Source organism: Anas platyrhynchos, chromosome 15 (genome assembly GCF_047663525.1).
Source record: "Anas platyrhynchos isolate ZD024472 breed Pekin duck chromosome 15, IASCAAS_PekinDuck_T2T, whole genome shotgun sequence".
NCBI lineage: Eukaryota > Metazoa > Chordata > Aves > Anseriformes > Anatidae > Anas > Anas platyrhynchos.
Genome location: NC_092601.1, coordinates 16730626 through 16758585, shown reverse-complemented (window position 1 = coordinate 16758585; position 27960 = coordinate 16730626). Strand labels below are relative to the sequence as shown.

Below are 27960 nucleotides of genomic sequence, written 5' to 3'. Positions count from 1 at the left end.
AGGGTCCCCACGCTTGGGCCAGGTGCCCATGGGGCTGCAGCATGGGGAGGGGACCCTTGCATCGCCCCGGGGCAGGAGGCACGTGCAGGCAGGTGAGCCTGATGCATCAGGGCTGCAGATATGTGGGTGATTCTCCTCCGGGGTGCGACGGGGGGTTGGGGAGAGCCTTGGGAGCCCCTTCCAAGGCTTGGGGAGAGCCCTGGGTGCCCCGCGCCGCCGAGGATGGAGCAAGGGTGCCAGGGTGTGGGTGCAAGGCTGGGGGTGCTGCTGAATGTCCTGCAGCAGGGCACCCCCCCAGCATGGTGGCAGCTTCATGGGGTGTGTCTGTGGTTTTTTTTCAGCTCCTGGCCGGGCTGAGTCCTGCATCCCTGCATCCCTGCACCCCTCCTGCCCCAGCAGGGAGCCCTGGGGGGGGGCAAGCAGGATTTTTGGGGAGCCCAGGCGGGTGGCTTGCCCTGCTTCCCCTTGCCGTGGGGGTGGCGTGTGCTCAGCCCCGAGCACGGGGGGGGTCGTGCGGGGAAGGGGGAGACGTGGAAAGGGGCAAAACGCGCGGAGAGGCCGCGGGGATGCCGTGAGTCACCGCACCCCCGGGCAGCCACGTTCTTCCCCCCCCCCGCCCGCGTCACCGCTCCCCGCCCACCGTGCTCGTGAACCATAAAACTCCCCCCGCGAGGGTGGGCGGTGAGATAACCCCGCCCCCTCCCCGCTGTCAACCAATCGGAACGGGGTTTCAGCAGGCGAGTGGGCGGGGCTCCGCCGGCCGGCGCCGGGCCCCGCCTTTCGCTGTTTTTCCTCCGCCGCCCGCCTCGCTGGGCCGGACTCCGCCGGGCGCCGCGCTCTGCCCGGGCGCTGCGGGGCCGTCGCCAGCCATGTCCGTGCCCAGAGGTAGGAGCGGGGACAGGAGGGGATCTGGGGACCCCAGGACCGATATAGGGACCCCGGGACCCCCTTCTCTTTCCCTCCGTTCCCGGGCTGTAGGCAGCCCACGCCGTTTTGCGGGCACAGCCCGGCTGGGGGGCGTGGGGTCAGGGGGTGTAAAGGGGTGTAAATAAGGTGTAAAAGGGGTGTTAGGGGGGTTTTGGGGTGTAGGGGGGTGTAGGGGGGGTTTGGGGTGTAGGGGAGGACCGTGGGGACCATTGGTGAAGCGCCGTGGGTGTGCAGCACGTTGATATTTTTTTTGGGAAAAAAATGGTGATTTTGGTCCAGCTAGGAAAAAGAAAATCCCCAAACCCTAAAAAGGGGTATTAAGGGGTCGTGGGGTCGTAAGGGGGCAGCCAGGGGGTTAAAAGGTGAAGGGTTCTGTGCTTGCAGCATGTTGATAATTTTTTTTTAAAAAAAGGGTGATTTTGGTCCAGCTGGGGAAAAAAAAAATCCCCAAACCCCAAAAAAGGGGGTTAGGGGGTCGTGGGGTCATAATGGGATGGGGGGGGGAGGTAAGGGGTGAATGGCTCTGTGTGTGCAGCACGGCGATAAATTAAAAAAAAAAAAAGTGAGTTTGGTAGAGCTGGGAAATAGCAAAAAAAAAAAAAAGCAACAAGCTGACCCTATTCTGGACGAAACGGCCCCAAATCGCCTCTCGTTCAACGCTGGTTGGGGTGGTTCGGTGAGCGCTGTGCGTGGCTGGGGGCAACCCAAGGGGGTCCCTGGGGAGCCCCCCATGCAGGGGGGCTGTGTCCGTGGGTGCCACCCGTGGGTGACGGTGCCACCCATGGGACCCGGCGGTGCCACCGCGTCCCCGAGGGCAGCAGGGACCCGTCCGTGGAGCTCGTGCCGCCGGCGTGGAAGTCGCGGGGCTTTCCTCTCGGCAGCGGTGATGCGCTGGAAACTCGAAGTCAGGAGCCATGTGAGCAGATGAGCGCACCTCGGCGTGACTTTGGATTTTTTTTTGGGGGGGGGGGGCTTTTTTTTTTTTTTTTTTTTTTTTTTTTCCTCCTCCTCTGAACGCTCCGTGTCTTAAACGGAGGGAATGTGGACCTGAGTTTCCTGTTTGCTGTGTAAGCGGGGTGTGAATCAGCGGCGATTTACGGTGCGCCGAGCGGAGCTGCTGACTCACGGGTACGGGCGCATGCCTCCCGCCCGCCTGCCCCGGCTGCGGGGCTGCAACGGGGTTCATAAAAAGGCTGCGGGGAGCCCCAACGTGCCCACACCTTACCTGGGGTCTGTCTGCCTGGATGGAGAGCCGAGGTGAGCTCGGGGAGGGTTTTTGGGGGGCTGCTTTGCTCGTGGGGTCGTGGTGTTGTGCGTGTGTTCTCCTCCTCGTGCCCTGCTGGCTGCTGAGATTTGGCTCGGTTTGGGTTTTGCCTGAAACGTGCTGGCTCCCGGGGAGGGTTTGTTGGTTGTGTGTTGCTCTTTTGGGGGTGTTGGTAGGCTGAGAGCGAGCTGCAGCTTGAAATTTATCCTGGGAAACTCAGGTGGCTTTGGGGTCCTGCTGGATGCAGCCCAGAATTTAATATATGGAAAAAAATCAGGTGGTTTTTGGGCTCCTGCTGGATGTAGCCCAAAATTTAACGCAGGAGATTCAAGTGGCTTCGGGCTCCCGCTGGCTGAAACTTGGAATTTAACTCGGGGAAATTTAGGTGGCTTTGGGCTGCTGCTGGATGTAGCCCAGAATTTAACCTGGGTGATTCGGGGTGGCTTTAGACTCCTGCTGAAATTTAACTTGGGAAATTCAGGTGGCTTTACTCTCTCCGGCTGGATGTAGCCTAGGATTTATCCCGGGAGATTCGGGTGGCTTCGTGCTCCCGCTGGAGGTGATGGGAGCAATGAATGGAGACGGCTGCCTCGTGGCTCGCAGGTTGGCCGTGCCCGTGACCGATGCGTGCAAAAACTCGGCTGCCGTCACCTCGGCTTAGTCACGGGGCTGTCTCCTGCCTCCGGAGTTTTTGGGGATGCGCGTGGCCACCCGTGACACGCGGGGATAGGAATGGTGCCGGGCAGGAGCCTTTTTCCCCGCGCGGTGCTAAACATAGCTTCCGAGATAAACACCTGGCGGGGATTAGGGAAGCTCAGGAAGGATTTCGCCTTTCTTCCTCTTCCCGCTGCCGCCTTGATCCGAATTATCTCGCGGGGTGAGGGCTGTGTGTGTGAGTGTGGGAAACCCTCGCTCGCTGGTTCTGCGCGCCGTCGAGCCTGAGGGTTGCCCGAATATGCAAAATCTTATTTTGCATCTTTGGTTGCCTGTTTATCGATAGATTTTCGGGTTGCCTCAGGCCCCCAGCGCTCCGTCCAGCTCCATTTTCCCAGCTTGGTGTCAGGATGGGAAGGAATTATGCGTGGAGCTGTGCCCATTTGGTGAGCTCTGAGAGGGGCACGTGGGCACCCTTTGAGAGCGCGTCCTTCCCCTTAGCCAAGAGATTTTCCTCCAGGAGGGTTTGGCAGGTGCCTGGATGGGATCTGCTGCCCGTCACCACCACCTGGTTGTGTTTTTTTGGGGCTGGCAGCGCGACCGGTGCCCTCGGTGCATGGCCAGTGTGGGGGCTCTCAGCTCTGAACCCACAGAGCCAGGGTTTTGCTTTGCACCTGTAGAACATCACACAGGATAAATAAATATTGAGCTGTGCTTTGGCAGCCCCAAAGGCTGCTCTCCTGCTTGTCACCCGCTGCTTTTGTTCCCCAGGCCCTGGCTGCAGTGTGGGGCTGAGCCAGGGGTTGCTTTGAGCACAAACCTGGCCCCAAAGCTGGTTTCTGCTGTAGAGAATCCGTGCGTGCACTGTGGGGCTTCTCCATTAGTGCCCAGGTGTCGGGTCCCGGTGATTTTGGGGCCGAGGACGTGGGGTTTTTTGTCAGAGGCTTGCTTTCACTGGGCTAACGGTGGCGGGGCCGCTCGCTGGGGGGAGAGCTGGGAGAGGAACTTGTGTTGTCTGGGGGTAATTTTACTCGCCCAACAAAAACTTTGGGGTTTTACGGACGTGACTCAGGACTGCTTGTGGGTGCGCACGGAGCTCCATTTACCCACAGCTGCTTGCTGACAAAACTCTGCAGTGCAGGTCGAGTCCTAGCCAGGGATTTTGAGACAGCAGAGAGGATTTTTTATGATGGAAACTGGAAATTCGTGGTCTTTTTTTTCCCAGCTTGGGAGATGCTGCATCTCCCCATGGCCTTTTCATCCCCATCTGAGTGTCTGTCCCCAAAACAGGTGGGTACAACACCAGCACAGCTCCTTTGGGAGCTCTCAGCATGGAAAAGGAGGAGCTGGGGGGGGGGTTGGTCCCCTCCAGGCTGCAGCAGGGTCACTGCCAAGGGGGGTCTGTCCCGTGCTCTAAGCCAGGTTTGCATCCTCTCAAGTGAAATGCTCATTTTTATTTTTTTTTAAGGGATAAATTTCCTTTAAAAACATCCCACGAGTGGGAGAGGAGGCAGGATGAGGAGGAGACAAAACTTAACCAGAAATTGTTTGCAGAGCATCCACCCTTCCTGCCCCCTACAGCGCCACGAAAAATAATTAAAAAACAAAAAAAAAACTCCTTTTGGAAAGGAGGAAGCCTCTTTTTGGTACAAACACTTTCCAGCAGAGGCTGCTAAACCTGTGCTGTGGTTTGGTGGGGTTGACGTGCCCAAAAACGCTGCGTGGGGCTGAGCCTGGTGCCTGTGTCCCGCATCCATCCGCGCCGGGAGCCGCACGGTTTGACCCTGGCTGCGGGCAGCTCCCCTGCCGTGGTGGTGCCGGACATTTTGGTGTATTTTAGGAAAGGTAAAGCTTTTTAATTACTGCTTTTTGTTCAGCCGGAGGTCTCAGATTTCCAGCAAACAAAACCTGCAGCTGGCGTTGGGTCCTGCCGGTGCCTCTCCAGAGGCGCTGAGCGGCGAGAGGGCGAAATGTTGGGCGCAATTGGGTGGGGGCACCACTTCTCCAGCTCGGGCTGTGCCCCCTTTTCCTTCTCCAAGTGCTGCAGCTGCATTTGCAGGTCGGGAGAGCTTGGCAAGGGCAACAGCCGAGTGCTTCTGCCCCGGGGTGGTTGTGACACCGGCGCCGCTTCCTGCTGGGGCCGCGGGCGGACGTGTGCTCGGAAAATGGTTTGCAACCAGCACGGCCGGGTCTGGAAGCAGGGAGCCTGCTTTAGGGGAACATGGGATTATCTAGGAAGGTTTGGCGTGCCTGTGCTTGCAGATTGGTTAGGTACCACGGTCCTGTGCATAAAAATTCCCTCTTAGCCCAAATCTTGCAGGAAAGCCCCCCTGCCTCGGCCACCCGTCCTGCTCTTTGCAGCTGGAGGCACCTGCAGCCCGAGCCGGTGCCACCTCCTGCTGCCCACAGCTCAGTAGCACTGTTTTTTTTCCCTATTAAAGGTAGCAAAGAACAAATATAGTGTGTGGGGGAGGCATTCCCTGCTGTAGGACAGAGATCTTGCTGCGCTGGGGAAGGGGAGGCTTGGCCCTGCTTGGAAAGGAGCGGACGGGTGAGGGCTGTCCCCTGCCCACGGTGCAGCTCGTCCCCAAAAGTGACGTGGCTCTTTCTGCAAGAGCCGGATGTGTTCGGCCGCGAGGCTTTTTAAGAAAGCTGCTCTGCAGAGTTAAAAATCCCCTGCCGCCGCGGACGGCTTGGTTTCTCTCCTGAAATGCTGCCAAATTGAGCTTGGGGTGAAAATGAATGGACACGGTGCCAGGGCTGCTCTCTGCCTCCTCCCGAGCACCTGGTAAAGGAGCAGCGAGGTGGCAGACCCAGCCACGCTCCACACCTGGCTGTAAAACCCGGTGTTTAAACCCAGAAAAGCCTCTGCAACCTGTTCTATCTGCGTTTTTTGGTCGATCCCTGCGGTCGCTCGGCTTCGAGCACCTTTAGCTCTGCGCACCAGGGGGCTGATGGTGAGCAGCAGGAGCTGGTGGACGGCTGGGGTTGCCCTCCTGGGCTCTGCAGAGGCTGATTTCTTGCCCACCAGAAGCTTTTTGCAGGTATTAATTCACCCTGCCACTGCCTGGCTTGGTGGAGGATGCCTGGGCAACGAGCAAAGTGGTGTCTGGAGGAGGCACCTCTGGAAATTGCGGGTGCATTTTAATCCAAGTCCTTTATCAGCCTCGCATGAGCTTTGCTGAGGAACCAGGGGGCCACTCAGCTTTTCCTCCGGCACCTCTCCCGTCCGTGAGATCTCTCCGTGTACATTCCAGGCTGCTGCAACGCTTCGCCCTTCATTTCTGGATCCCCAAAGAATTTCGCCTTCGGTAATCGTGGGTTTCCCCGTGGGGGTTTTACAGGCACAGCTCGCCGGGGGAAGCCGCGAGCGGCAGCCACGGGGCCGGCACCAAGCGCGTGCGTTCCCCTTATCTCGAGCAGGTTTCACCTCTTGCACCTCTCCTTCCAGCTCCTTTCTGCTCCTTTTCATGCTCTGCCCTGCAGCGCGCCACCTTTTCCCCCCAAAAAAAAGCACTGATTTGAGCCTTGCCCTTTTGGGGCTAAAAGGGGATTTTTCTTTTTTCTTTTTCTCGTTGTTTTGTAAATGGAAATGATTCTTGGAAACCTCCAGCGTGCCCCAGGAAAAGCTGCGAGCTGCAGGCTGAGCGGCACTGAGTCACTGCCTGCTCCTGCCCCGGGACGTGAGCCGGATGTGTCGGGACAGCCTCTGCGGAGCCTGCTGCCTTCCCGGGACGTCTCAAACCAGCTCCAAGAGCAAAAACCTGCTGGGCTCATTTCCACCCAGCCTCAAAAACCTCGCAGTGATTCCTGAGCAAGGGGCGAGGAGGGCACAGCAAAAAAAAAAAATAAATAAACCCCAGCGAAACGGAAGCAGGCGAGCGAGGCTGTGCCCTTCCTGCGCCGGGGCTGCCACGTGGGGCTGCGGTGGGGAAACGCTGCCCGAGCCGGGCACCAGGCAGAGATGCCCTGTGGGTGCAGGGCACGTGGAAGGGTTTTTTTGTGGTGTGGAGCTGCCGAGAGCCCACGGGGGCGATGCTTTGCAGTGGGGGAGTTTGGAGGAGCGAAGGAGAAATGGTTGCGGGCGACTTCTGCAAAAATGTGGGGCTTAGCAAGCGTGCTGCGCTTTTTTTTTAATATAAAATCTTAACTTCCTGAGCCGCTGAGCGGCTGGGGCTGGCCGCAGGCAGCAGCTGGACATGGGTTGGGATGCAGACGTCAGTCTGTCCCCGGTGGTGTCCGTAGGGCTGGGGCAGAGGCTGCGAGGTGGTGGCTGCGGGTCCTGCTGTCTGCGGCGGTTTCCACCCTCTCGCCTCGCCGAAGACCGAGGATCTCACCCAGTTCCCCCATCACGGGGTGGGTTTTGCCTCTTTGCAGCACCCCAATTTGCTCCTTTCCTCCCTCTCAGCTTGGAAAAGCGCATGCATGGATGTAATCAGGGGAGAAACGTGGTTAAAGGCAGCAGGTGAGGGTGGTGAGGCAGAAATCCCCTGTGCGTCTTCAGACGTGAGCGCAGTTTTGGGCACCGGAGAGGTTTGGGCACCGGAGAGCCGAATCTGGGTGTTGTGGTGCTCCCAGCCCTGTCTCCGTCGAGCTGCTGGTGGTGACAGACGGACAGACAGACCTGTTCTGACTCACGGACCCCGAGCTGAGTTTGCAGCACCTGCAGCCAGCTCACAGCCCTCGTGGTGCACCTGGGCCTGACTCAGCGGGGAGCTGTGAACCGCAGTCCCCGCGGGTGGCATCGCTCCCGCTGCTCCCTTTCCTTCTGTCCCCCTCCCGGAGCAGGCAGCTGCAGACATTGAGCACTTCCTAATTATTATTAATTATTACTTTTTCCCCCCACAAATTCCACTTTCAGCCCAGGTACCCGTGTCATTTGCCGGGATGAAGTTCCTCTTTCCCCACCCGAAATAAATTGGGGGGAGGATGGCAGGAAGCTAAAGAAGTAATTTTTATTTCTATTTATTTATTTTTAGTCATTGAGACTCTGCATTAAAAGCAGAAAGAGGCAATACTTTGCCCTTTTACCAACTTTACAGGGTTTTGTGGCCAACTGGAGGTACTTGAAATTGCACCGAGCCGGGTAGGACGGGCTCAGGAACCAGAGCAGGAGCAGAGCTGGTGGCAGCAGTTTCGCCTCTCCCTCCTGGCTTTTCTTGAAGCACCATCTCCTTTTTCCTCTCCTCTTGCCCATGAAGTCTCTGGGGTTGGGGTTGCTCCCAGCCCTTTGTCTCGTGGCAGCACGCCAGCACTGTGCTGCTCCAGGAGGTGGCTCGTGGTTGCCTGCACGGCGAGCTCCGAGCAGGTGTAGCCTCTGCCACTGCTTTTTTTGGGGGAAAAAAATCGATCCTGAGCGATGGATGTGAGCCTGCAGCCCTGCAGGATGCTCTGCCCGGCCCCGTGCCTGCTCCGAAGAGGTGGGCAGAGGTTTTTTGCCCAGGTCCTGCTGCACAGCTGTGCAGTTTTTGGCATGGGGCAGCGTGTCCGATAACGCCACGGTGCCGTGCCAGCTGGCCGCTGCTCCGACGCTCCCCGAGGGCAGCCTGGGCTCTGCTCCTGTGGGTTTCCCAGCGTGGAGCCTGTCTGCAGAGCCCCCCTGTTGCAGAACATCAGGGAACAAAGCACAGAGTGAAATGTGGCTGTTTTTTTGCTTTCCCCCATCCGTTACGGTAATGCAGGTAACCTTAAAAATCCAACTGGAGCGTAACTGGGCGGTGACATCCTCCCGAAGCTGCAGCAGAGCAAGCGGGCTGGCCGGGCTGTTATCTGGCTGCTGCACGGAGCTGGGGTGTGCCTGGCAGCCCAGGGCTGGCAGCTGGGATGTCACCGCCGTGGTGGCTTCAGCTGGTGTCCCCGTCCCCAAATCCTTCCCTGTTTTGGGGTACTGGGCGCTCGCAGTGCTCTCCTTGCATTGCTCTTGGCATCATTGCCCAGCTGGAGTGATGGGAGCAGAAAGATGCCCCTGATCCCTTTCCTATTAGATTTTATTCCAAGGTTTTGCTTAAAAGCAGAGCTGTCACAGAGCTTCCAGGTTGGGATCGGGGCTGTGGTCCTGCCCATGGGGTTTTGCAGGGTCCTGGGTCCCCGCTGCCAGCCCGGTGCATCCCCCCCCCGGTGCCCCCGGCCTCATCCAGCCCTCGGAGAGGCCGCGGGTGGGCAGGGGAAGGGTGGGGAGAGGGCCTGGTGCTGGCAGGCTGCTGCTTGAGCTCATTGCTGTTTTTCAGGGCGTGCTCTTCCCCTCATTGAAGCCTGGCAGGGAGCGGCGGCAGCTGCCCGGCGCACGAGGTTCGGCTGCTCAGAACCCAGCAGCAGTGGTGCTGGTGGCCCCAGGACCTGCAAAAAGATGGGTCTGGCTCAAAAAAAAAATGGCATTTATTAGCATTTGGGATGTGCCGAGGCAGCATGGGCTCCACGAGGGGTTGTAGGGATCCTTGGAGCATCCCCTGTATGGGACGGGGACGCTGCTGTAGGGCTGGGGGGCAGCTCTTGTGCCAGCATCCCTTCTGCGCCGATGAGCTCGGCTTGAAACCATACCCGGGGAGTGGAAATGCTGCCGAGGAAAATATCTTCCGCAGTCCTTCTGGGGCTTGTATAAACACTATTTAAAATCGGAGGCGCTCATTAGGTCGGTATGCGCCTTTACCTCGACCTCTGACTTTTCTGCCTGCAAACGTGCGCGGGGCGGCGCAGCCCGCGCGGCGGAGGCATGTTTGCTATAATTAGGGGAAGGTGAAGGAGCTGCTGCAGCATCTGCCCTCCAGGCTGCCAGGGAAGCTGAAAACAAAGCTGCAACCTGTTCGGATTTGGTCAGGGACGTCGGTGCTGGCTTCTCCAAACCCCACCCGGGCAGAAGAGGGGAGAGCAGCGAGGCTCGGCCACGATTCTCGCACGTGGTGGCGGAGCCGGGGGTGATTTTTTCCACGCCTCCGTCCTCCTCCTTTGCTATTTCCCAGCAGAATCCGGGTGGCAGCTTGGACTTGGCCAGCGGAGATGCCGTCTCAGTTGTCACCCTGGAATAGCTGCCGAGCTGGGAGCCGGCATTGTGATGGAACAAGCTTTGCACTATTTGTTGTGGGAATGGTTGTCAGTGGCAAAGCAATTAGCCGGGCACCTGCAGCGCCAAGAAATCCGACCTCGTGCTGCCTGGCGCTCCCTGGGTGCCAAAGGGCTGAGCGTGGGTGCTCGGGGCCGTGTGTTTGAGCCCCCCCAAGCGCTTACATCCCCTGTACCCTGGTGTTTTGTGCTCCTGCATGGAGCTGCAGCCATCACCGTGCAAAGCTCTGCACCGGTGGGGGGCTCAGGATGGCACGAGCACTGCTGCTCCCCCGTGGAACCCACCCAGCCCACGGCAGCACCTTTGGGAGCCTCCCACCGTTGGGATTTTATCCTGGGGAGTGGGATCGAGATGGCAGAGGGGGAGCTGTGCTCCGAGGGTCGAACCCTCCAGCGGCAAAGGCGTCCCCCGGGGGATGCGCCGCGGGAGCCCTGCGCCTCGATGGCTCCCGGCGCTGGCTCCCCCCCAGCTTCCTGTTGACGTCAGCGGTTATTTCGCCCGCTGCATTTTTTTTTTTTTTTTTTTTCTACAACTGTTGAGCTTTCAAGTGTAACCCGAGCTGAGACCGGCCAACCTCAGCAGCTGCCCATGCGGGGACGCGGTGCTGCTGGCGCCTTCCCCCCCAGCCTTCCCCAGCCGCTCGCTGGCTCGCGCACCCCCGGCACGCAGCGGGGACCCCAAAAAGGGGGCTGCTGGCACCTTCCGAGCATGCAGCCCTACCGAGGGTAAGCCGTGGTGCTCACCAGAAGGGCCCTGCAGCGGATCCCACGGGCTGTTTTTTTTCCCTCCCTCCTCCGGCTCCCCCATCCCTCCCTTCCGCCAGGCGTGCCCGTTTCTGTTCTTCATTTCTGGGAAGCCATGGACAAGAGGCAAGGTAGGTGTTGCAATTTCCAAAGCACGTGCCGGAGGGGGGGGCGACCAAACGGCTGCTTGCGGTGCCAAAAAGGGGGACGGTGGAACTTTTTTGGGGTCCCTCCACGGAGTTTTTCTCCCCTCTGCTCGCTCGGGAAGGGGGGGTTCTGCATGTGCAGCTCGGGATCTATTTTTAAAGCTCTGGAAACTTGCATGTTTTGCACGGGGTTGGAGCGCTGGCATCTTAGCAGAAATCCAGCAGAGCTCCGGGAAGGAGCCTGTCCCTCTTCTGGTGGTGTTCCCAGGGCTTTCCAGCAGCCCTTGCACACCCGTTGCAGCCGGCGGGGGCTTCTCGTCCAGCCCGCTCGGGTTTTTCTCTTTCTCTTTTTGCAGAAGTGCCGGGCGCAGGGCGGCGGTGGCTTGCAGCAGCCCCTCTGCAGGCTGATGAGTGATGGCTCTCGGCAGGTTGAGCGCCGCTTTTCCGCTTACACAGGGAGCTTTTTCCACTCCCGTGACCCAAGCGGCCAAATTCCCCTCTCTGCTTTGTTGCACCCTGCCTGTATTTTTTATTTTTTATTTCCTTTTGGGGATCCTTTTTTTTTTTTTTTTTTCTTTTGGCCCTTCCTTTGCAGCCAGGCTGGGACCCACCCTGCAGCCCTGCGCCTTTTCTGCAGCGTTTGGCTCCCGTCTGCAGGTCGAGGGTGCCCCTCGATTCCCCAAAACGTCTTCCCCAGCAGTGTTTGACTCCTATTTGCAGGTCGAGGGGAATTTGGGGGCCCCCAAACTCTTTCCCCAGCACTAACCCCACCGTGCAACCCCTGCAGCAGCCCCTGCACCCTGCAGGTCCATGTTCCAGGACTTCACCTGGAGCGCAGGGGAGGCTCGGAGAGGTTTGATTTCAAAGGTCAGCTCAGGCAAATAGCTTTATTTGCAGTTCTTTACGTTGTCCTGTTCGCTTCTCTCCACCCACGCCGGCGGAGTGGGAAGGCCAAACCTCCCGGGGAGAGGTGCAGCGGGACGGGGCTGAGGTTGGGGAGGAGGAGGAGGAGGATTTCAGCGTTGAATTGAGCAGTTCCAGGAAACGAATGTGTCCGGTCTTAGCTGGTGCGGGCTGTGGCATGAGGGGAGGGGGAAAAAAAGCCTTTTTTTTTCTTTCTTTAGGAGGAAATGGTGCCTTTCTTAGCATAAAGGATGCAGTTACGTGCCTGCGGCATCACGTGGGCTACGAGCTCGGCTGCGCTAGGAACTTCGGTCAGCTCATTTTCCCCAGCCCGGGTGCATGCACAGTGCTGTGTGACCCGTGCTTTCGGCTTTTTGGACATGCTTTCGGCTTGGGCTGGGGGTGACGGGGCTGGGATTAATGGGGCCGTGCCCCCAGGTTGCCCCGTCCCCATTTGGCTGCTGTGGAAGCGATCTGAGGTCACCGCGAGCAGTGGGTGACTCTTGCAAGAGCCCCGTGCCCTGGTACAAGCTGGCGCATCCCCAGGACTTGCAGGTGACAGAAAGCGTCCCCCTGTCCCCAGCAGCTCTCCCGTGGGGTCCCAAATTTGGGGGCGAGCTGCTGAGAGCCTGGCAGGTGCCAGGGAGCTGAGAGCAGCCGCCTGCGGGGGCTGACAGCAGATGCTGCCCCGGGACCTGCTCAGGGCAGAAGGGATTGAATTGCAAGGTCGTGCCGTGCTCGTCCCACCGCCTGTTTGTTCCTCTGGCACCGGGTGTCCTGCTCTGGGGCTGCCACCAGCTTTGGGGGTGACACTGGGCAGCGTGCTGGGGACAGCGGTGCTGGGCTCTGGTCCCCCACGGCCACCATCTGCCTGCCCTGAGCAGGCTGTGGGTGTGCAGAGCTTCAGGACAGCACCGTTTGCCTCTTTCTTATTATTTATTTTATTCATTTGTAAAAGAAATTTAATTATTTCTGGGCTGTGCTCAAGAGGAAGTGGCTCCTGCCCGCTCCACCCCTGCACGGCCGGACCCGTGCTGCTTCTGTGGCTGCGAGCAGCAGGAGAAATGCTGCCAGCGCTTTTTGGAGGAGGTTTGCAGGATGCTGGGGAGTTTGGCCCCGTGGCAAACACGGGGAGAGCAGGAAGAGGCAAACCTAATTCTGTCTCACGGGGTACAATCGATGCATGGAGACGCGATGTGATTTTCCAGCACGGCGCACGGGGACTTTGCAGCGGGGATCTCCCCATCCCGTGCTGACCCTTCCAACCGTGCTCTCAAATCCCGCTACGGGCACGAGGCTCTGCATCGATTCCCGACCCCAAGACGCCTCCTGGCAGCTCCTGGGGCTCCGGCAGGGCTGACACCGCAGCCTCGGGGCCGCTGCGTTGGTGACCCCGCGTGAGTCAGCGCCGCTCGGGGGAGCGGGCAGCACAGAGGGAGCATTGTGCTCCTGCTGGGGTTACTATGGCAATTGGGGAGAAGGAGAGCAAACAGATTAAGCAAAATACCAGCCGGGATGGGATGTGTGTGTGTGTGTGTATGGGGGTTGTTTCAGGGCTTCGTGCAAAGCTCTGGCTGGTGGCTGCGCCCTCTGCCAGGCAGAAGGTGGCTGGGGGGGCTGTCATGGGATTGCAGGCGTTTGGTTCACCCTGTCCTGGTTTTTTCTTTTTTTTTTTGGCTGAGCAGGAGGTGCAGGGTTGGCCGGGTGGGTGTGCAGCAGCTCAGCATCCCTGGATTGCTGCCTGCATCCCTGAGCCACGTGCTAAATGCAGCACGCTGGGTGGGATGGGAGCGTGTGCCCCCTGGGCTCTCCCACCCCCTGGCTGCAGGAGGATGCTGCAGCCCCCGGGTTTTGGCTCTGGGGCTGGCTGCAGGGAGGGAAGGCGGTGCCTGAAGACGGGGATGTCAGCTTTCCTTTGGCTCCGTTCTGTGTTTGCTCCCGGCGTTGCTCAACCAGGTATTTTTGCAGTGTCCTCAGTGGGTGCACGGGGATATTTATAGCTCCCTCTGCCAGCCCGGCCGGGTGCGGGGTTGGGAAAGGAAACCTCGCAGGTTTGTGAACCAGTGATCAAACCCCACAACTGCCAGGACAGGGTCAGCTTTCCGGGACCCATTTCCAGCCCAGCAGGATGGGTTTGGTGTGGAGCAGCCAGGCTGAAGCTGCCCACCCGTGGTGCCCCCCCAGCAGGGCAGGATGCATCCAGGAACATCTCCCCTCCTTCCTGCCCAGCTCCCAGCTCCTCGCCTCTCCCCTCCCTTTCCCAGCAGCGTTGGAAGCGCTGGACTTTGTCCCAGGAGCCGTTCCTCATGGCAGGGAGCCTGCACGAGGCCACAAGGAGCCGGCCACAAGCTCACACCGTGCTCGGAGGCCAGCTCGTGGGGCTGCTTCTCACGCAGCTCCCCAGGCCCCTTGTCCCTGCAGGGGATCAGGGCAGCAAAGCAGGGCTCTGGCCATCCTATTTTGGGCTCAATTCTCATTTCAGACCCATCTCCTTGTGCTGTTTGGAGCTGGGCAGGAGAGCATCCTGAGGGCTGCTCCTGACAGGCCTGGCCTTCTCCCAGCTCTCAGCCCATGCAGACCAGGCCTTGATTTGTGTCTGGCAGCACAAAGGCAGCCAGCTCCTGCCTGGTTTTGTGCTATTTTCCCTTGGTGACACGTGGGGGTGTCCCCATTTGGGGTGGGGGTTAGTTACTGCTCGGCTTGCTTGTGGTCTGGTGGCCTCCAACCTGCTGTAGGTGTGGAGCGGAGAAGGCCTGGCCACTTCCCTGCCTGCTTCTGTGGCCGTGATGGATCTGTCCCATCCCATCCCATATGCAGCAGGCTCTGCGGGGCTGTGACCACCCTGAGAAATGGGTTTGTGCATCCCAAACTGGCCTGGCGGGGAGCACAGGAGCTGGGGCAGCAGGGCTCGGGTCAGGGCCCTGTGCACGGCTGGTGGCGTGGGGACCTCTTGTGGCTGGTCAAGCCGGGATGGGGCCGGGTGCCAGCACCCCTCTGTCCTCCTGGCGTGTTTTTCGGATGGTACCCGGGGCCGTGAGGGGTGCGTGCTTTGTGCCTGCTGCTCTGGAGCACCAAAACTGACCCCGTGTCTCTCTGCTCTCTTCCAGATTCCAAGGGATCCTTGGAGCCGCACAAACCAGGTGAGTGCCCAGCAGGAACAGCAGCTTCAGCCCATCCCCTAAACACCTGCAATTAAAATCCCCAAAGAGGAGGAACCCTTAATGGCCACAGGGGGTTAACAGGCGCTTTTGGGGTGGCTGAGGAGCAGTGCAAGGTGTGAGGCCAGGAAGAGGGTTTCTGTGCACCCCCGGGCCGGGGGCCTGTGGGTAGGAGGATGCTTGAAGGCAGAGAAAGAAAAATGCCAGTTGCTCACGTGTGCGTCTTCTCTTCCAGTGAAAAGCAAGAAGAAGCGGGAGCTGAGGATAACATGTGTCCCCATCAAGCAGCCCGTTGCCAACACAACGTAAGTGGGGTTTGACGAAAAGCAGGCAGCTGAAATTCCTGCTCTGTGATGCTCTTCCCAAACACCACGGGCTGCGCCTCCGCCGCTCAGCCCTGCTTGTACCAGGAGCCCTTTCCAGAGACCCTCGGCAGCTCTGGGAGAGCAGTGAAATCCTCAGAGGGGAAATTACACTCCCTAAAAGCCCAGATAAGGCAGATCTGTGAGCTGGGGAGCTGGGGAAGTCCCCCGTTAGTGCCGTGCGGCCTGGCATGCACGCAGCAGCCACCTCCTTCCCTTGTGGCTTCATCTCTCTGAATTTCCCCTGGCGAAGGTGTCCGCCTGGAGCCTGCAGGGTGCTTGCATGCCTGGAGCACTCCGGTAGAGGCTGCTGCCAGGTGCCTGCGATCCCTTTTCTCTGCACTTCTCGAGGTGCAATGCAAATATTTGCTCAGTGCAAGGCTTTTTTCATGAGCCCGAGCACTTCCTTGAAGCTGGAGCTCGCTGCATGGCTCTGACGGGAGCTAAACAGGAGGCTAAAACAAATTGCTCAATTTCCAATCCGACAAGCTCACAGCTGGGGAAAGCACGGAAGCGAAGCACGAGGGACAAAAGGCTAAAATCTGCTCCAAAAGCACCCTGCTACCAGTAGTGGGAAGCAGGCAACGATGGGGGGGAAAAAGCCGTAAGGGAAGACTTTTTTTTTTTTATTATTTTTGCCAGCGTGCTGTTGTGCAAAGCGTGACCCTGTGAAATGCTGGCTGCTCCGCGTGCCAGGCTGCCTGGAACAGGCCGTGGAGTGTACACAAATGACTCACTGCTGAGGAATTACCTGTTGTTCCCTAGGCGTGTGTTTCGGGCGACGTGGCTGTCCTGTTACAACACCTGCCTGTCAAAACATGACAGCCGAGCCGCTGTGCCACGGGAACAGCTCGTGGGATCGGTCGGGGTTCCGTGGGCTCGCATCCCGAGCGGGGATGGTTTCAAAGCCTGCTGGTTCGATGCATGCCTCACCTCGCTGGCTGCCTGGGGTTCTCGCTGGCTGCGTTTAGCAAATGCTTTGTGGGTGGTGTTTGCACGATGAAAGCGTTTGTGAGCGTTTGGAGGGGGCTGATCTGAGCCTGTAACAACAAGGCATGGTGGAAAGCAGGGGATGAAAGTGCTGGAAGGAACACAAAACCTGGCCCTGCAGAATGGGGAGCACGGAGCTGTGCTTTCCTCTGACTTTCTCTCTCTTTTTCCTCGCAGGCCCCCGAGGAACCTGGACTCCAGGACGTTCATCACCATCGGAGATAAGGTACGTGCTAGCGCGGTTTCTTTTTGCTTCTTGCAATTTGAGAGACCTGATCTTAAAAAAAAAAAAAAAAAAAAGAAAAAAAAAAAAAGAAAGAGCTGCTAGAAACAGCCACTGCTGCTCTTTTATTTCATCCTCTTGTTACGGGCTCTCCTGGGGCTGCAGAAGGCTGTTTGTGAGTGAGCTAAAAATTTCGGGGTGGTGCCTTGAGCAGCCCTGCGCCTTGCTGCTTCCCTCCCAGGCTGAGCAGCTCGCTCCGTGGGCACCATCAGTGCAAGGCTTTAGGGTTTGGGGAGAGCTGGGACAGAGGGGAAAGGGATTGAGGAGGCAGCTTGGGTTAGATCCAGGGCACAGCCCCACAGCCCTTGTTGTTTTCTAGCTGTTGTGTATTAATAGCTCGGGGAGAGAGGCTCCGTGTGGCAGCCTGGGCACAGCGTGTGCGCTGGGAGCGTGGTGCAGCGTGGGGACAGCTCTCCGTGCTGGCTGCTGTCCCTGCCGTGCCTTTCTCCAAGGGATTCAGCAGCTGTGCTCTGCCTGCTCTGGTGTTTGCAGGAGGGGTCTGATCTGGGCACTGGAGTGACACGATGTAGGATGGAGGAAGGTTTGGGTGATGGGGTGGAGGATGAGCTCAGGTCCATCTGATCTGTGCAGGTGGTGTCCTGCGTCTCTGCAGGGCAGGGGGTGAGGGATGCTGTAAGGGGGATGCTGATGGTGTTGGAGCATCGCCTCTGCCCCTGGGCAGGGCCGTCCTGGTTCCTGGAGTGTGTTGGGAACTGCCAGCTTCTGTGGGTAAATGCCAGGAAAAAAAAAGCCCACAACAATAACCTGGAACAACTGCACAACGCGTGTCCTGAAAAGCACCACGAGATCCTTCCTGGAGGCTGCTGCAGGAGCAGTGAGCCTGTACCATGCCTCTGCCCAGGCCAGCGGGATACTGGGGGGAGATTGTAGGGTCCCCACATCCCTGTACCCACCGTCCTGCCCGGGACAGAGCTGGCACCTTCCCGTGCCAGGCAGCGCATATCTCACCGCTGAGCTCAACCCCAGACCTCTCCTGCTCCCTGCCTCGGCCGCCTGCCAGCCACATCTGGCTCGCATAAATGCTGCTTGCTGCCGGCCGCCCCGTGGCCAGCGTGGCGGGGGAGCTGGCTAGCCACCAGCCCGGCAGCCCCAGCTCCCATTTTGGCCCCCCAGCAGCGTTTTCTGCCTCCTTTCTGCCCGGGGTGTAGCTCGCGGGCGGTGTTTCCGACGTGGCGTGCGCTTTTCCCACCCTTTGTGGCTGCTGGGTCACTTGGGCATCCTGGTATTATTTTTCTTCCCCGGGACCGGAGGAAGACTCGCAGGCTGGCTGAAGTTCCTCCTGGTTGAAAGGAGGTCTGTAACTTATTAGGAGCGATGAATGCAGCCTCCCAAAATAGCCCGTGGCTCACTCGAGCAGTTTATGCCCTGCCCAGCGGCGCAGGCAATTACAGGGTAACGCGTGGTTAGGGAAACTTGTCTGGGGGTTGCGCACAGCCTCGCTCGCTGCCTGCTGCCTGAACACTGGGGGTTTGTCTTTTTCCAGCTGGAAATGAAGTTCATGTCACTGCACTGCCTGAGCTCTTTTCTTGGTGCTAGCTCATGCTGTGCCTTGCTGGCTATGATGATGGGGCGAGGTGCTGAAAGCAGGCACAACCTGAGCTGCCCAATGCTGGGAATTGGGTTGTGGTGTGTGCCACCCTGTCTAAGAGCAGCTTTGCACAAGCAGGGTGCTCTCGGGCACGTGGGTGTGCTTGTGGTCACACGGGGGCAGGCAGTGATGCCCCGCTGGGCACTGGGATCTGGTGCCAATCCTGAATCCCAATAGCTGCCCGTGCTGGCAGGGGAGCTGCTGAAACCCTGCGGGTTGTTCACCACAGAAATAGTGTGCCCTGGCTGAAAGGATGAAACTCCTGATCTCTAGCTTCAGAGGGAGAATTCAGTGAGCCCTGGTGAGTTTGGGGCTCAACAGAGTGAAAAACGCATCCATCTCCTCCGAGCCTGGTGCCTAGAGCTGCTGGAATCCTGTAGGCACCATCGTTTGGGAGCGCTCTGCATAGAAGAGATGCAAGCTTGGAATTTTGCCTTTGGTGATGAGCATACCCATGTCTGATTTCTTTTTTTTTTTTTACTTCTCTCCCTGTAGAACTTTGAGGTGGAAGCTGATGACCTGGTGACGATTTCGGAGCTGGGCCGTGGGGCTTACGGAGTGGTGGAGAAAGTCCGGCACGCGCAGAGCGGCACCATCATGGCCGTGAAGGTGAGCCCAGCTGCCTGCCAGAGGGCTGGAGGTTGGGACGTGCAGCTCCAGGGCAGCAGAGAGGCTCTGCTGGGGGCAGAGAGGTGCGGGAGGTTAGAGGGATGCTGATTTTGGCAGCCTCCGGTGTCCCTGTGCAGCTCGGTGCGGCTCCTTCAAAGCAGGTTTTGAAATCCAAGTATGGAGCCCTGGGCTTAGGTGGTGTCATCCCTTAAGGAGCTGCCTGGGAGAGGGAATCTGGGCATCTCCTGAGGGTGCTACTGGCTGCAAAACTCCACCTTCATTAAACCCCTGTTTTTCTCTTTGTTATATGTTTGTCTCAGAGGATTCGAGCGACTGTGAACACGCAGGAGCAGAAGAGGCTGTTGATGGACTTGGATATCTCCATGAGGACGGTCGACTGCTTCTACACCGTCACCTTCTACGGAGCCCTCTTCCGAGAGGTACTGGGCTGGTGGGGAGCTGCTGGGCTGCACAGCACCTTGGGGCCGGGCGAGATCTCCAAAGGCACAAAACTGTCTCAAGCCACCTTGGCTTTCTTTAGCCAAGCTGGTCTCTTTGAGATGCAGCAAAATTGAACTCCTGCCTCCTCCAGGCAGCGTGCAGCAGGTCCCTTTTGTCCCCACGTTGTCCTTGGTTGAGCTGGATTTCAGGGAGTCCCTCCTAGGGAGGCTGTTGCAGGCACTTTTGGTGGTACCTGAACGTCTGTGCCCATCGTGCCTGGTGTGGAGGCAGCGTGCTGGTGCCTGGGGAGCTCAGTCTGTCCCAGGTGGAAGGGGCAGGGACTGTTTGTCTGTCCCCACCACTCCCTTCAGCTCCTGGGGTTTTCTAGGGAATTCCTACTCAGCTGCTTTCTCTTTTATCTGCAGGGCGACGTGTGGATCTGCATGGAGCTCATGGACACCTCCCTAGATAAATTCTACAAGAAAGTACTAGAGAAGAAGAAAACCATCCCTGAAGACATTTTGGGGAAAATGGCCGTGTCTGTGAGTGCCTTTTGGGTTCATACGTGGTTTTGTGCTCCCCCCAGGCCTTGCAGTGATGCATGGCACCCCTCACGTGTAACTCTGTGCTGGGTTTTGCACTCACGGGGGTTGAATGCAGCCTGTTGGAGGTCTCTGCTCAGACACACAGCGTTTAGAAATGGGTGGTGTGTTCACAGTGAAATGCTGGTGCTGCGTGTGTCTAACAGTTCTCTCCTGCTCTGTTTGTCACCAGATTGTACGGGCTCTGGAGCATCTGCACAGTAAGCTGTCCGTAATCCATAGAGGTAGGTGCTGGCTGGGATTCGTGTGGTGTGGTTGGAGTGCTAACCTTATAAATTACATGGATTGTGCCTCAGGGTCCCCTGCAGGGGTGTTTGGTGGCACTTGGGAATGTGGTGGGCAGACCTGGATGCCCAAGGCCTGTTCCTGAGATGTGTTTTTCATGCGTCTCCTTGCATGATGTTGTTTTCTTCATCCTTTCTGGATGAAAGGTTGAATATAATGACCGACTTCCTCACTGCCTGTACTTGTGTGGACATCTCTGGCCCTCTCCGAGCACAGAGATGCGTTGCAGGCAGCTCTTGGGGACAAAATCCCATACCCTTCCTGGCTGAGTAGTTCTGGCAAGGTGAGAGCTGAAGGAGACCTTGCAAATCATGGATGGGAATCGTAACACAATCATAACACCCAGGCCCTGTTCTTCATCTTCATGTAGCTCCTTGTGGACAGCTCATGATGAGCATGAGACAAGCTGTCCTGAGAACTTGATAGGGGTTGAACTTTCAAGGCTGTGCTGGGTGTATAAATGCCCCCTAAGGAGCAGGGTATTAGCTCCTCAGCATTTTATTTCATCTGTGTAAGGATCTTTTGATCTCCAGGCCTGCTCTGCCTGGAGGGCAGGGTTATGGGCCTGCCTGTGAACATTTACTTTGATAAAAGCATCGTGGGGTTTTGTCTCCATTCCCTGGTCCCTTCTCTCCCTGTGTTGTCCCAGGCTCTGCGCTACCTCTGCAGAGGCCCCATCTGCTCTCTCGTGTTCTCTCTCTTTTAGACGTGAAACCTTCCAACGTGCTCATCAACAAGGAGGGACACGTGAAGATGTGTGATTTTGGGATCAGCGGCTACTTGGTGGATTCAGTCGCAAAGACCATGGATGCCGGCTGCAAACCGTACATGGCTGTAAGTGGGGAGCCGTCCAGCCTCGGCTCAAAGAGGCTGCTCTTAAAAATCAGTCTGTGTTCCCCTCTGTCCTGAGATATAAACCATTACGGAGCGCTCTGGGCTTCCTGATGCAGCAGGATCCTCCAAGGAAGGGATTACCCTCCCTGTAAACCTTCCTGTTTGTGTTAATCCTGCAGCAGGCTCTCCCTTTGCCACCTTCCCTTCCCAGAAGGGTGAAAGCCTGGCTGGTGCTGGTTGTGGTGGTTGGACGGGCTGCTCTTCTTGGTTAGAAAATGCTGAGGCTTTTCTTGGCAGGGTCATTTCATTCCTTGCTCTCAAGTCAGTGTGAATTTCCCACTGCCATCCGTGGTGTGTGTGGGTAGCTTGTGCTCCTGGGGTAGGAGTCACGCTCAGGAGCTGGAGGGGAGCATTTGTGGGGTTTGTGTGGAACAAGACGTGGCTTTCATCGGTGCTCATAGATTTAACCTCAAGCCCTGCCTTCGTGGGGACGTGACCCAGGGGAATCCACCCAGCCTGGGTTTTGGAGCCAGAGCTCTGCTGCGTGTGGTTTGCACTGGGAAAACGAGACAGAGTCGTAATATCTTCCATTTTGCTCTTACAGCCAGAAAGAATAAATCCTGAGCTGAACCAGAAGGGCTACAACGTGAAGTCGGATGTCTGGAGTCTGGGGATCACCATGGTAAGGCAGCAGGCTGAGGCCAGCGCCCTGCGATGCGGGTGTGGGATGGGGTCTGTGCTGGGGGGCTCCCACCCTGCTGCAGGCTGTGGGGTCTGAGGCTTTCACCCCTGCTAAATGGGGCTGATTTTTGAGTGTAACAGCTCAGGGCACGAGCAGATAACCAGGGCACAGAGGGGTTGTGGTTCCCTGTGCACTCAGGGCCACTGTGCTTTCGTGGGCATCCCCAAGCCTGGCTTTTAAAGCCACCTGCAAGGCTTTGCTTTGCAGTTCCCCACACGCTGGCTGGAGAGGTGCTTGGCAGAGCTGGTTACAAGGAGCAGGGTTCTCTGTGGCTGGGTCGCAGCCTCCCTGCAAGCACACCCCTCCTGTATTAGCCGTGCCTGGTAGGAGGATCACGATGAATTTGCCTGCCCCCCCAAGGGGTGATGTGCATGGCCTGCAGCAGTCCCGCCTCCGGGGTAGCTTGCAGCAGCCCACAGAAAGGGGAAATGCTTTGAGTTCCAAAATCGCAGCTGCACAGGATGGTGGATCTACCTCCAAAACAGCTGAAATCGTCTGGCACTGGAAGGCGAAGGAAATCCCAGCTGTTGGCTCTAAGGGGATGCTGCCCGAGAACGCTTCTCATGCTTTCCAGGAGATTCTCTCTCTGGGGCTAGATTATTTTCATGAATTTTTCTTGCACCCTCTTAGCTGCGACCTCTGTTTTGGGCGCTGCATCCAGGCATTTGGGTGTGCTGCACAGATATTTTGGCAAATATTCTCTCTTCCCTGGCTGGTCTTGTCCGGGGTGCCAAACCCGAGCCCCTTCTTCTTGGTACCCCCGTGCCATGCAGAGCTGGGCTGGCTGGCCAGCTGTGAAGCAGGCTGGGAATGTAATCAGCTCCGGCTTTCCTCCGAGATGCAGGAAGCTGTGGGATGGGAGATTGTGTCAATGACGACATCTCTGAACCTTTCCAGTGCTGGATGGGAGAGGGGACCTTGCTGAAAGCCTGCCAGCCTGCAGCTGAAAGGAGCCCTGACCTGATTCCCTTTAATGTCTTCCTCCTGGGCTGGCTTCCTGTTATTTTATTTCTGGAGGGGTGTGATTGATTTCAGACTGGCCAAATTTAGGGCCGTTGAGGTGCGGGGCTAATCCAGGCCTTTCCGGGCTGCTGGCTTCATTCAGCTCTCCAGCAGCTGAGTTCCCCAGATGGGGGCCCCTGGCTCTGTCCCACATCCCCGCACATTTCTCATCCCTCCCATCCCATCCCGCCCTGCCAGGCTTTGCTGTCCATCTCCAGACAGGAGCTGACCCTTGGCAGGAGATGCCCAGGAGCTGTGAAGGGCTTTTTTCCTGCTGGAGTGGGTGATGGAGCAGGGCTGACTTGCACCAAGGACCCAGTAGCTGAAGTGGTTTGGCAGCAGTCTTCCTAAATGATGTCCTAGCACTTTTTTTTTGGGTTTGTGGATATTTTTTGTGCTCATGCAGCACCAGCCTGAAGCCCAGAGGCCAGTTTCTGGTGAGAAGCCAGTGCAGAAATGGTGTGCGCGCTGCTGCTATCTTTTAAACTAATCCCATTTTACATATCTTTTGTCTGCTTCCTGTAAATGCATTAATTTGCTGAGCGGGCCTCAAAAGGAAGTATTTTTGGCCTCTGGGTTTTTGTATTTAAAAAGGAGGAAAAAAAAAAAAGGTAGCATGACCCAAATTGAGAACTGTTGGTAAGGAAAGAGGGTTTTCATTCTGAATCTGAGCCCGCTGCAGCCTCTGAGGCGGCGGGCTGCGTGGGGTGGAGGTGACCCCGATGTCTCACGTCGGCCTGTCCCTGTCCCCAGATCGAGCTGGCCATTCTCCGCTTCCCGTACGAGTCCTGGGGCACCCCCTTCCAGCAGCTCAAGCAAGTGGTGGAGGAGCCGTCGCCCCAGCTGCCTGCCGACCACTTCTCCAAGGAGTTTGTGGACTTCACGGCGCAGTGGTGAGTCTCCAGCAGGGTTTGTGGCTTCCCCCGACCTGCCCGAAAGGGTCTGCAGGGGCTGGAGCGAGGCGTGGGGCTGGGTTTGTCCAGCTTTGGAGCCCGGTTCTCCCTCCCTGCACCAAGCTGGCATTCGGCCACGGCAGGAAGCTCAGCCCCAGCGGGTTTTGCTCTCGTCCTGACTCACCCCGGCTGCTGGAAGGTGCAGAGGTTTCTCTTCCCCTTTTACCATTGGCGCTGCTGAAATCGTGGTGGTTTCTGGCGAAGCGGCAATGAAACGAGAACAAACCCCCAGGCACTGTCTGGGTGCCTCCGGGTGAGAGCTGACCCGTGGTTTTGCGGGCACCGCAGCTGGAGAGCTGCTCCCCTCGGGGTATCCCCTGCTCCTGGCGTGCTCTGAGCCCCTCGGAGAGGTGCCAGGGCTCCAGCGAGCCTTGAGGTGCTCTGCCCAGCCTGCCGGCTGCAGGGAAGCCTCTCCCCTCCTTCCCTGGTCTTGGGGACAAGAGCAAGGCTGCGTGCTGCTTGGCTTGTCCCCTCTGTGGCAAAACCCTCACTCATTTTTTTGCAGTTCCCTCCCTGGCCGCTCTGTAGGGCTGCATGGTTCAGAGCTGCTTGGGAAGGAGTTGTGGTGCCTGGGAAGTCCCATCCCATTGACCCCATACAGAGGCGAGGGTGCGAGGGGAAGAAAAAAAAAAAAAGAGAAAAAAGATCCTACAGCCTTTCTCTTGTGTTTTTATTTTTTTTCTTTCCAGCTTAAGGAAGAACCCTGCTGAGCGAATGAACTATTTAGAACTTATGGTAAGTGCGGAGCTGTTTCTGCTGGCATTGGTCCCACTTCTGAAACATTTTGGGATAAAGGGCCCTAGCAAAATGGAACAACAGGGGGTGGGTGGGGGTGATTTTCAGGCACATGGTGGGGTGGGTGTAGCATGGCTGAAGTGGAAGGCTGTGCTGAATTCAGGGGTGTTAAGGTCAGTTTCTAAGTGCTTTCTCCCTCTCTCCTATCTGCTCTCGGTGGCTTTAGGCAAACAACCTCAAAAATTGCTTGCCTGGGTGGGGTTAAACCCAGAAATGCCAAACCTGGAAGCGTTAAGCTTTGAGCTGAGGGATGGTGCCCACGGGAGCCTGGGGAGGACGCTGGTGTCCCCCTGGCCATTTGTGTGACATCCCCTGGGGGCTGCTTTTGGGCTGGTCCATCCTGGGATGTGACTGACGTTGTCTCGGTTCTCGTCGGCAGGAACACCCCTTCTTTACCTTGCACGACACCAAAGAGACTGACATGGCCTCCTTCGTGACAGAGATCCTCGGGGAAGACTCCTAACTCAAAGCTCACGGCTTCTGCAGTCCCCTCCACCCGGCATCCCTGCAGCACAGCCGACGAGGACTCGAGTCAGTGGTGGTTTGCACAGATCACATTTCCCCCACCCACGGGCGTCTCCGGGCCTGGCCGCCCTTGCAGTCTCTTTTCTCTTTGCCCCGTAACTGAAATCCCCCAGGAGGAGCCTTCTGAAGCCGACACCTTCCCAACTAAGCCACCACAACCGAAGGCTGGGGAGCATCCTTGGGGTGCCAGGCACGTCCCCCACCACGAGGGGATGGTGCCCATGGTACCTGAGCGGGGCCAGGCACCGTCTGTCATCACTCCTGGCACAACAGGCACAGAATTTTTACCTTTTTCTTCCCTTTTGCTGACTGGGGAGGGCAGGGAGAAAACATTCTGCTGTGCTTTTGCACTCCTCGTCTGCCCTGCCCCAAGCCCCGTCCCCAAACTGTGTCCCTTCTGTGCCTGCCTCTCTGCCCCAAGGCTCCTGGGCAGCTTTTTAGGAGGCTCCACAGCTCCCTGGGTACACCGCTGTTCCCACAAGAAGCCGTTTTAATGCCTGGTTCGACCCTTCAGTGCAGCACCAGACCTGGCACCCCCTTCCCACCCCCTCACCGCCTCCATCCAGCGGCCCCTTGAAGGTGGAGGGGGAAACATTTTTTGGATGAGCCACGCCGCGCTCTGCGTCCCCAGGGGACGGGGTGGATGAGTGGGACCCTGGTGGCCACCTCCAGCCTCATTTTTGGAGGATGTGGGGACAGAAACCATCCAACACCACCCGCAGCCACTGCCTCTGCCTTCCCCAGCTCCTCATCCGGAGAGGATGCTGCTCCATCTCCCTTCCCAGCCCGGGCTCGTGTAAGACCTCGCACTGTGACACCCCTCGTTTTGGAGGCCCTGCTGCCACCCATGCATCCCGAGCTGCCTTCGAGCCCCGTGGCTGCCCACTGGGATGTCAGCCAAAACCCGAAACCCAACGACTTGCATGGGGGCTGCTGCCAGTTGTACATTTTCTGTCTATAGATGATGGACTTCGTAACGTGTTTCCTAGTTTTAACCTAACTTGCTATAAATTAAAAAAAAAAAGCCCTTCTGTGGGGGAGGAGGGAGGAGCGGTTTCTTCTCCGCTAGCAAATCCACTGTGAAAACCTGATGTGTTTCCCTGCTCCCCCAGCCTCAGCAGCCTGCGAGGAGCTACGGGAGCAAAAGGGATTTCTGTCTTCTACTGTACGTGGTCACAGGACAAACGCACCGGCTGTGGATTTTTTTTTTTTTTTTTGATAGATTGAGTTTTCAGAGGGATTTTTTTCCTTTTCTAATATATATTTGTGTGGGTGTATGTGCGCGTGCTCTATATATTATATATTTTTAAAAATCAGTGACGAATGTGTGAATGTCTGTGTGGCTAGCAGTTTTGGTGAAATGGCTAGCGATTTTCTGGCTAAATTTGGGGTGGTGGGGAAGACTTCTAGAAGAGACCCCGGCCTAAGATTTTTTTTTTTTTTTTAAAGAAATGCATCTATTTTTTAAGCGACTCTTTTAAAAAACGTTTTTCCTAAAATCCCTGCCCTGGAGGCCTGGATTTTAGGGTGCATTTCCCTCCTTTTTGGGGTCCTCCACCTGCTGAAAAGCTTCTCCCCCAGTGTCTTGTCCACCCAGGGAGAGGGATCAGCCCTGAAAAAAACCATCAGGGGTATTGAGATGGACAAACCCTGTTCAGCTTTGGGCTGACCCTGACCCCCACCCCACCTCTTTGTATAATATACGCTGATTGATGTTCTCCACGCCCCCCCCTCGGTCCCACTCTGCAAACCACCCGGCACTCGCTGAGCGCCCCGATGCTGGCTTGGTAGGACAGCTTTGCAGCTTCTGTACAAATTTGTACAATTGTAATTTTTTTTTTTAGATGTTTACTTTGGATTGTTTTTGTTTGGATGTTGAGCTTCTGTTTTCCCCTTTCTCCTTGTTTCCATCCCTTTCCTTACCTCACCCTTTTTTGGTGCTTGGGGGAATGGCGACTATTTTTTTTTTTTTTTTGCATGTTTTTATTTTTGGCTGCCTTTCTCCTCTCGGACACGCTCCTGACTCCTGTGTTTTGGGGAAGGGGAACATCTGCCCTTACGGATACTGGGCCATGCCTGGAGGGTGGGCTTGGGACCCTGCTGATGAAGCTGGGAGCTGTGGAGGAGACGAACGCAGCAGCTCCGTGTCCCTCGGCTGGGGCCGGGAGCCACCACCTTGGCTTCAAGGTGGGAGAGGTTTTTAACCACAGCGAAAGCCCCCCCAGCCCTATATGTCTAAGAACGGTCTGTACCCATCCAACCCCATCCTTTTCAATAAAATCACCCCTCAAACCACCTCTTTGTGCCTTTTTTTTTTTTTAAATCCTTGGAGCATCCTCATCGCTCCAGCCGCCGGGGATGGGTGGGCGCAGCGCAGGACAGCAGAGGGGGGTGGTGGCAGTGTTTTTTTTTTTTTCCCCTGGTCCTTTTTAGGGCTGGAGCAGGCACCGGGACCGGGGGCACCGTCCCCGGGCCGCCGCGAGGGGGAGGCAGCGGCCAGCGGCCGCCCGTGGGCTCCCGTGGGGCTGCGCCTCGCGTGGCCACTGCGCAATGGGATGGGGAAAAGAGGGGGAAAGGGGGGGAAAGGGGGGCTTCATCCCAAAATATCTGCCCTAGGAGCTGTCCCCCACCCGGTATGGGGTCGGGCAGGATGAGGCCAGGAGCAGCGGGGACACGGGGATGCATTGGGAGGGGGGTGCCCGAGGTGCAGTGACCCCAAATTGCGGCACGGGGAGGGGGCTCGGGGGGCTCTGCCTGCTGTGGGGCCAAGCTCGAGGGCTCTTGTTTCAATTAATTACTTAATAACTACAGCGAGACTTATTAAAAATGAATCAGTGCCTCCGAGAAGAGAACTTCAGCAGAAGCAGAAAATCCATCACTTGGAGCTCTCTTAGCACGGTGTCCCCAAATGGGCTCCCCCAGTGCGCTGGGGGCACCCTCACTGGTCATACTGGGAGCTGGTGGGGCTCCCGGGAGCTGGAGCTCACACCATTCCTCAAGAGTGTTTGTGGGGGAGGCCGGCTGATAGCAATTAGCAGGGGGTGTGATGATGTGGGCAGCTTTCTGGGGCTGCGGG

At 57.5% G+C, this 27960-nt stretch overlaps 1 protein-coding gene across 5 annotated transcripts; it reads left to right on the top strand.

Moving 5' to 3' along the window:
- The first annotated feature begins 13 nt into the window (after positions 1 to 13).
- On the top strand, positions 14 to 27179 carry MAP2K3 (mitogen-activated protein kinase kinase 3). 5 transcript variants are annotated; one of them, XM_072023846.1, is made up of 13 exons: positions 14 to 92; positions 14802 to 14834; positions 15088 to 15157; positions 16382 to 16430; positions 18592 to 18705; positions 19026 to 19145; positions 19572 to 19688; positions 19921 to 19972; positions 20740 to 20867; positions 21472 to 21549; positions 23365 to 23504; positions 24254 to 24299; positions 24739 to 27179. In XM_072023846.1, exons 1-13 carry the CDS (start codon positions 29 to 31, stop codon positions 24820 to 24822), a joined length of 1095 nt encoding a protein of 364 aa, XP_071879947.1. In that variant the 5' UTR covers positions 14 to 28; the 3' UTR covers positions 24823 to 27179. The 5 variants fall into 5 exon arrangements, with proteins under 5 accessions (XP_071879947.1, XP_071879948.1, XP_071879949.1 ...); XM_072023847.1 differs by lacking the exon at positions 14 to 92 and adding an exon at positions 762 to 885; XM_072023848.1 differs by lacking the exon at positions 14 to 92 and adding an exon at positions 2013 to 2184.
- The last annotated feature ends 781 nt before the right edge of the window (positions 27180 to 27960 follow it).

Bases quoted from the DNA above. Each gene is read 5' to 3' on its own strand.
- MAP2K3 (XM_072023846.1), top strand. From the start codon at position 29: ATGGGGCTGCAGCATGGGGAGGGGACCCTTGCATCGCCCCGGGGCAGG. The intron at 21,550-23,364 runs GTAAGGCAGCAG...CCCTGTCCCCAG, and splicing joins GGAGTCTGGGGATCACCATG to ATCGAGCTGGCCATTCTCCG. The intron at 23,505-24,253 runs GTGAGTCTCCAG...TTTTCTTTCCAG, and splicing joins GTGGACTTCACGGCGCAGTG to CTTAAGGAAGAACCCTGCTG.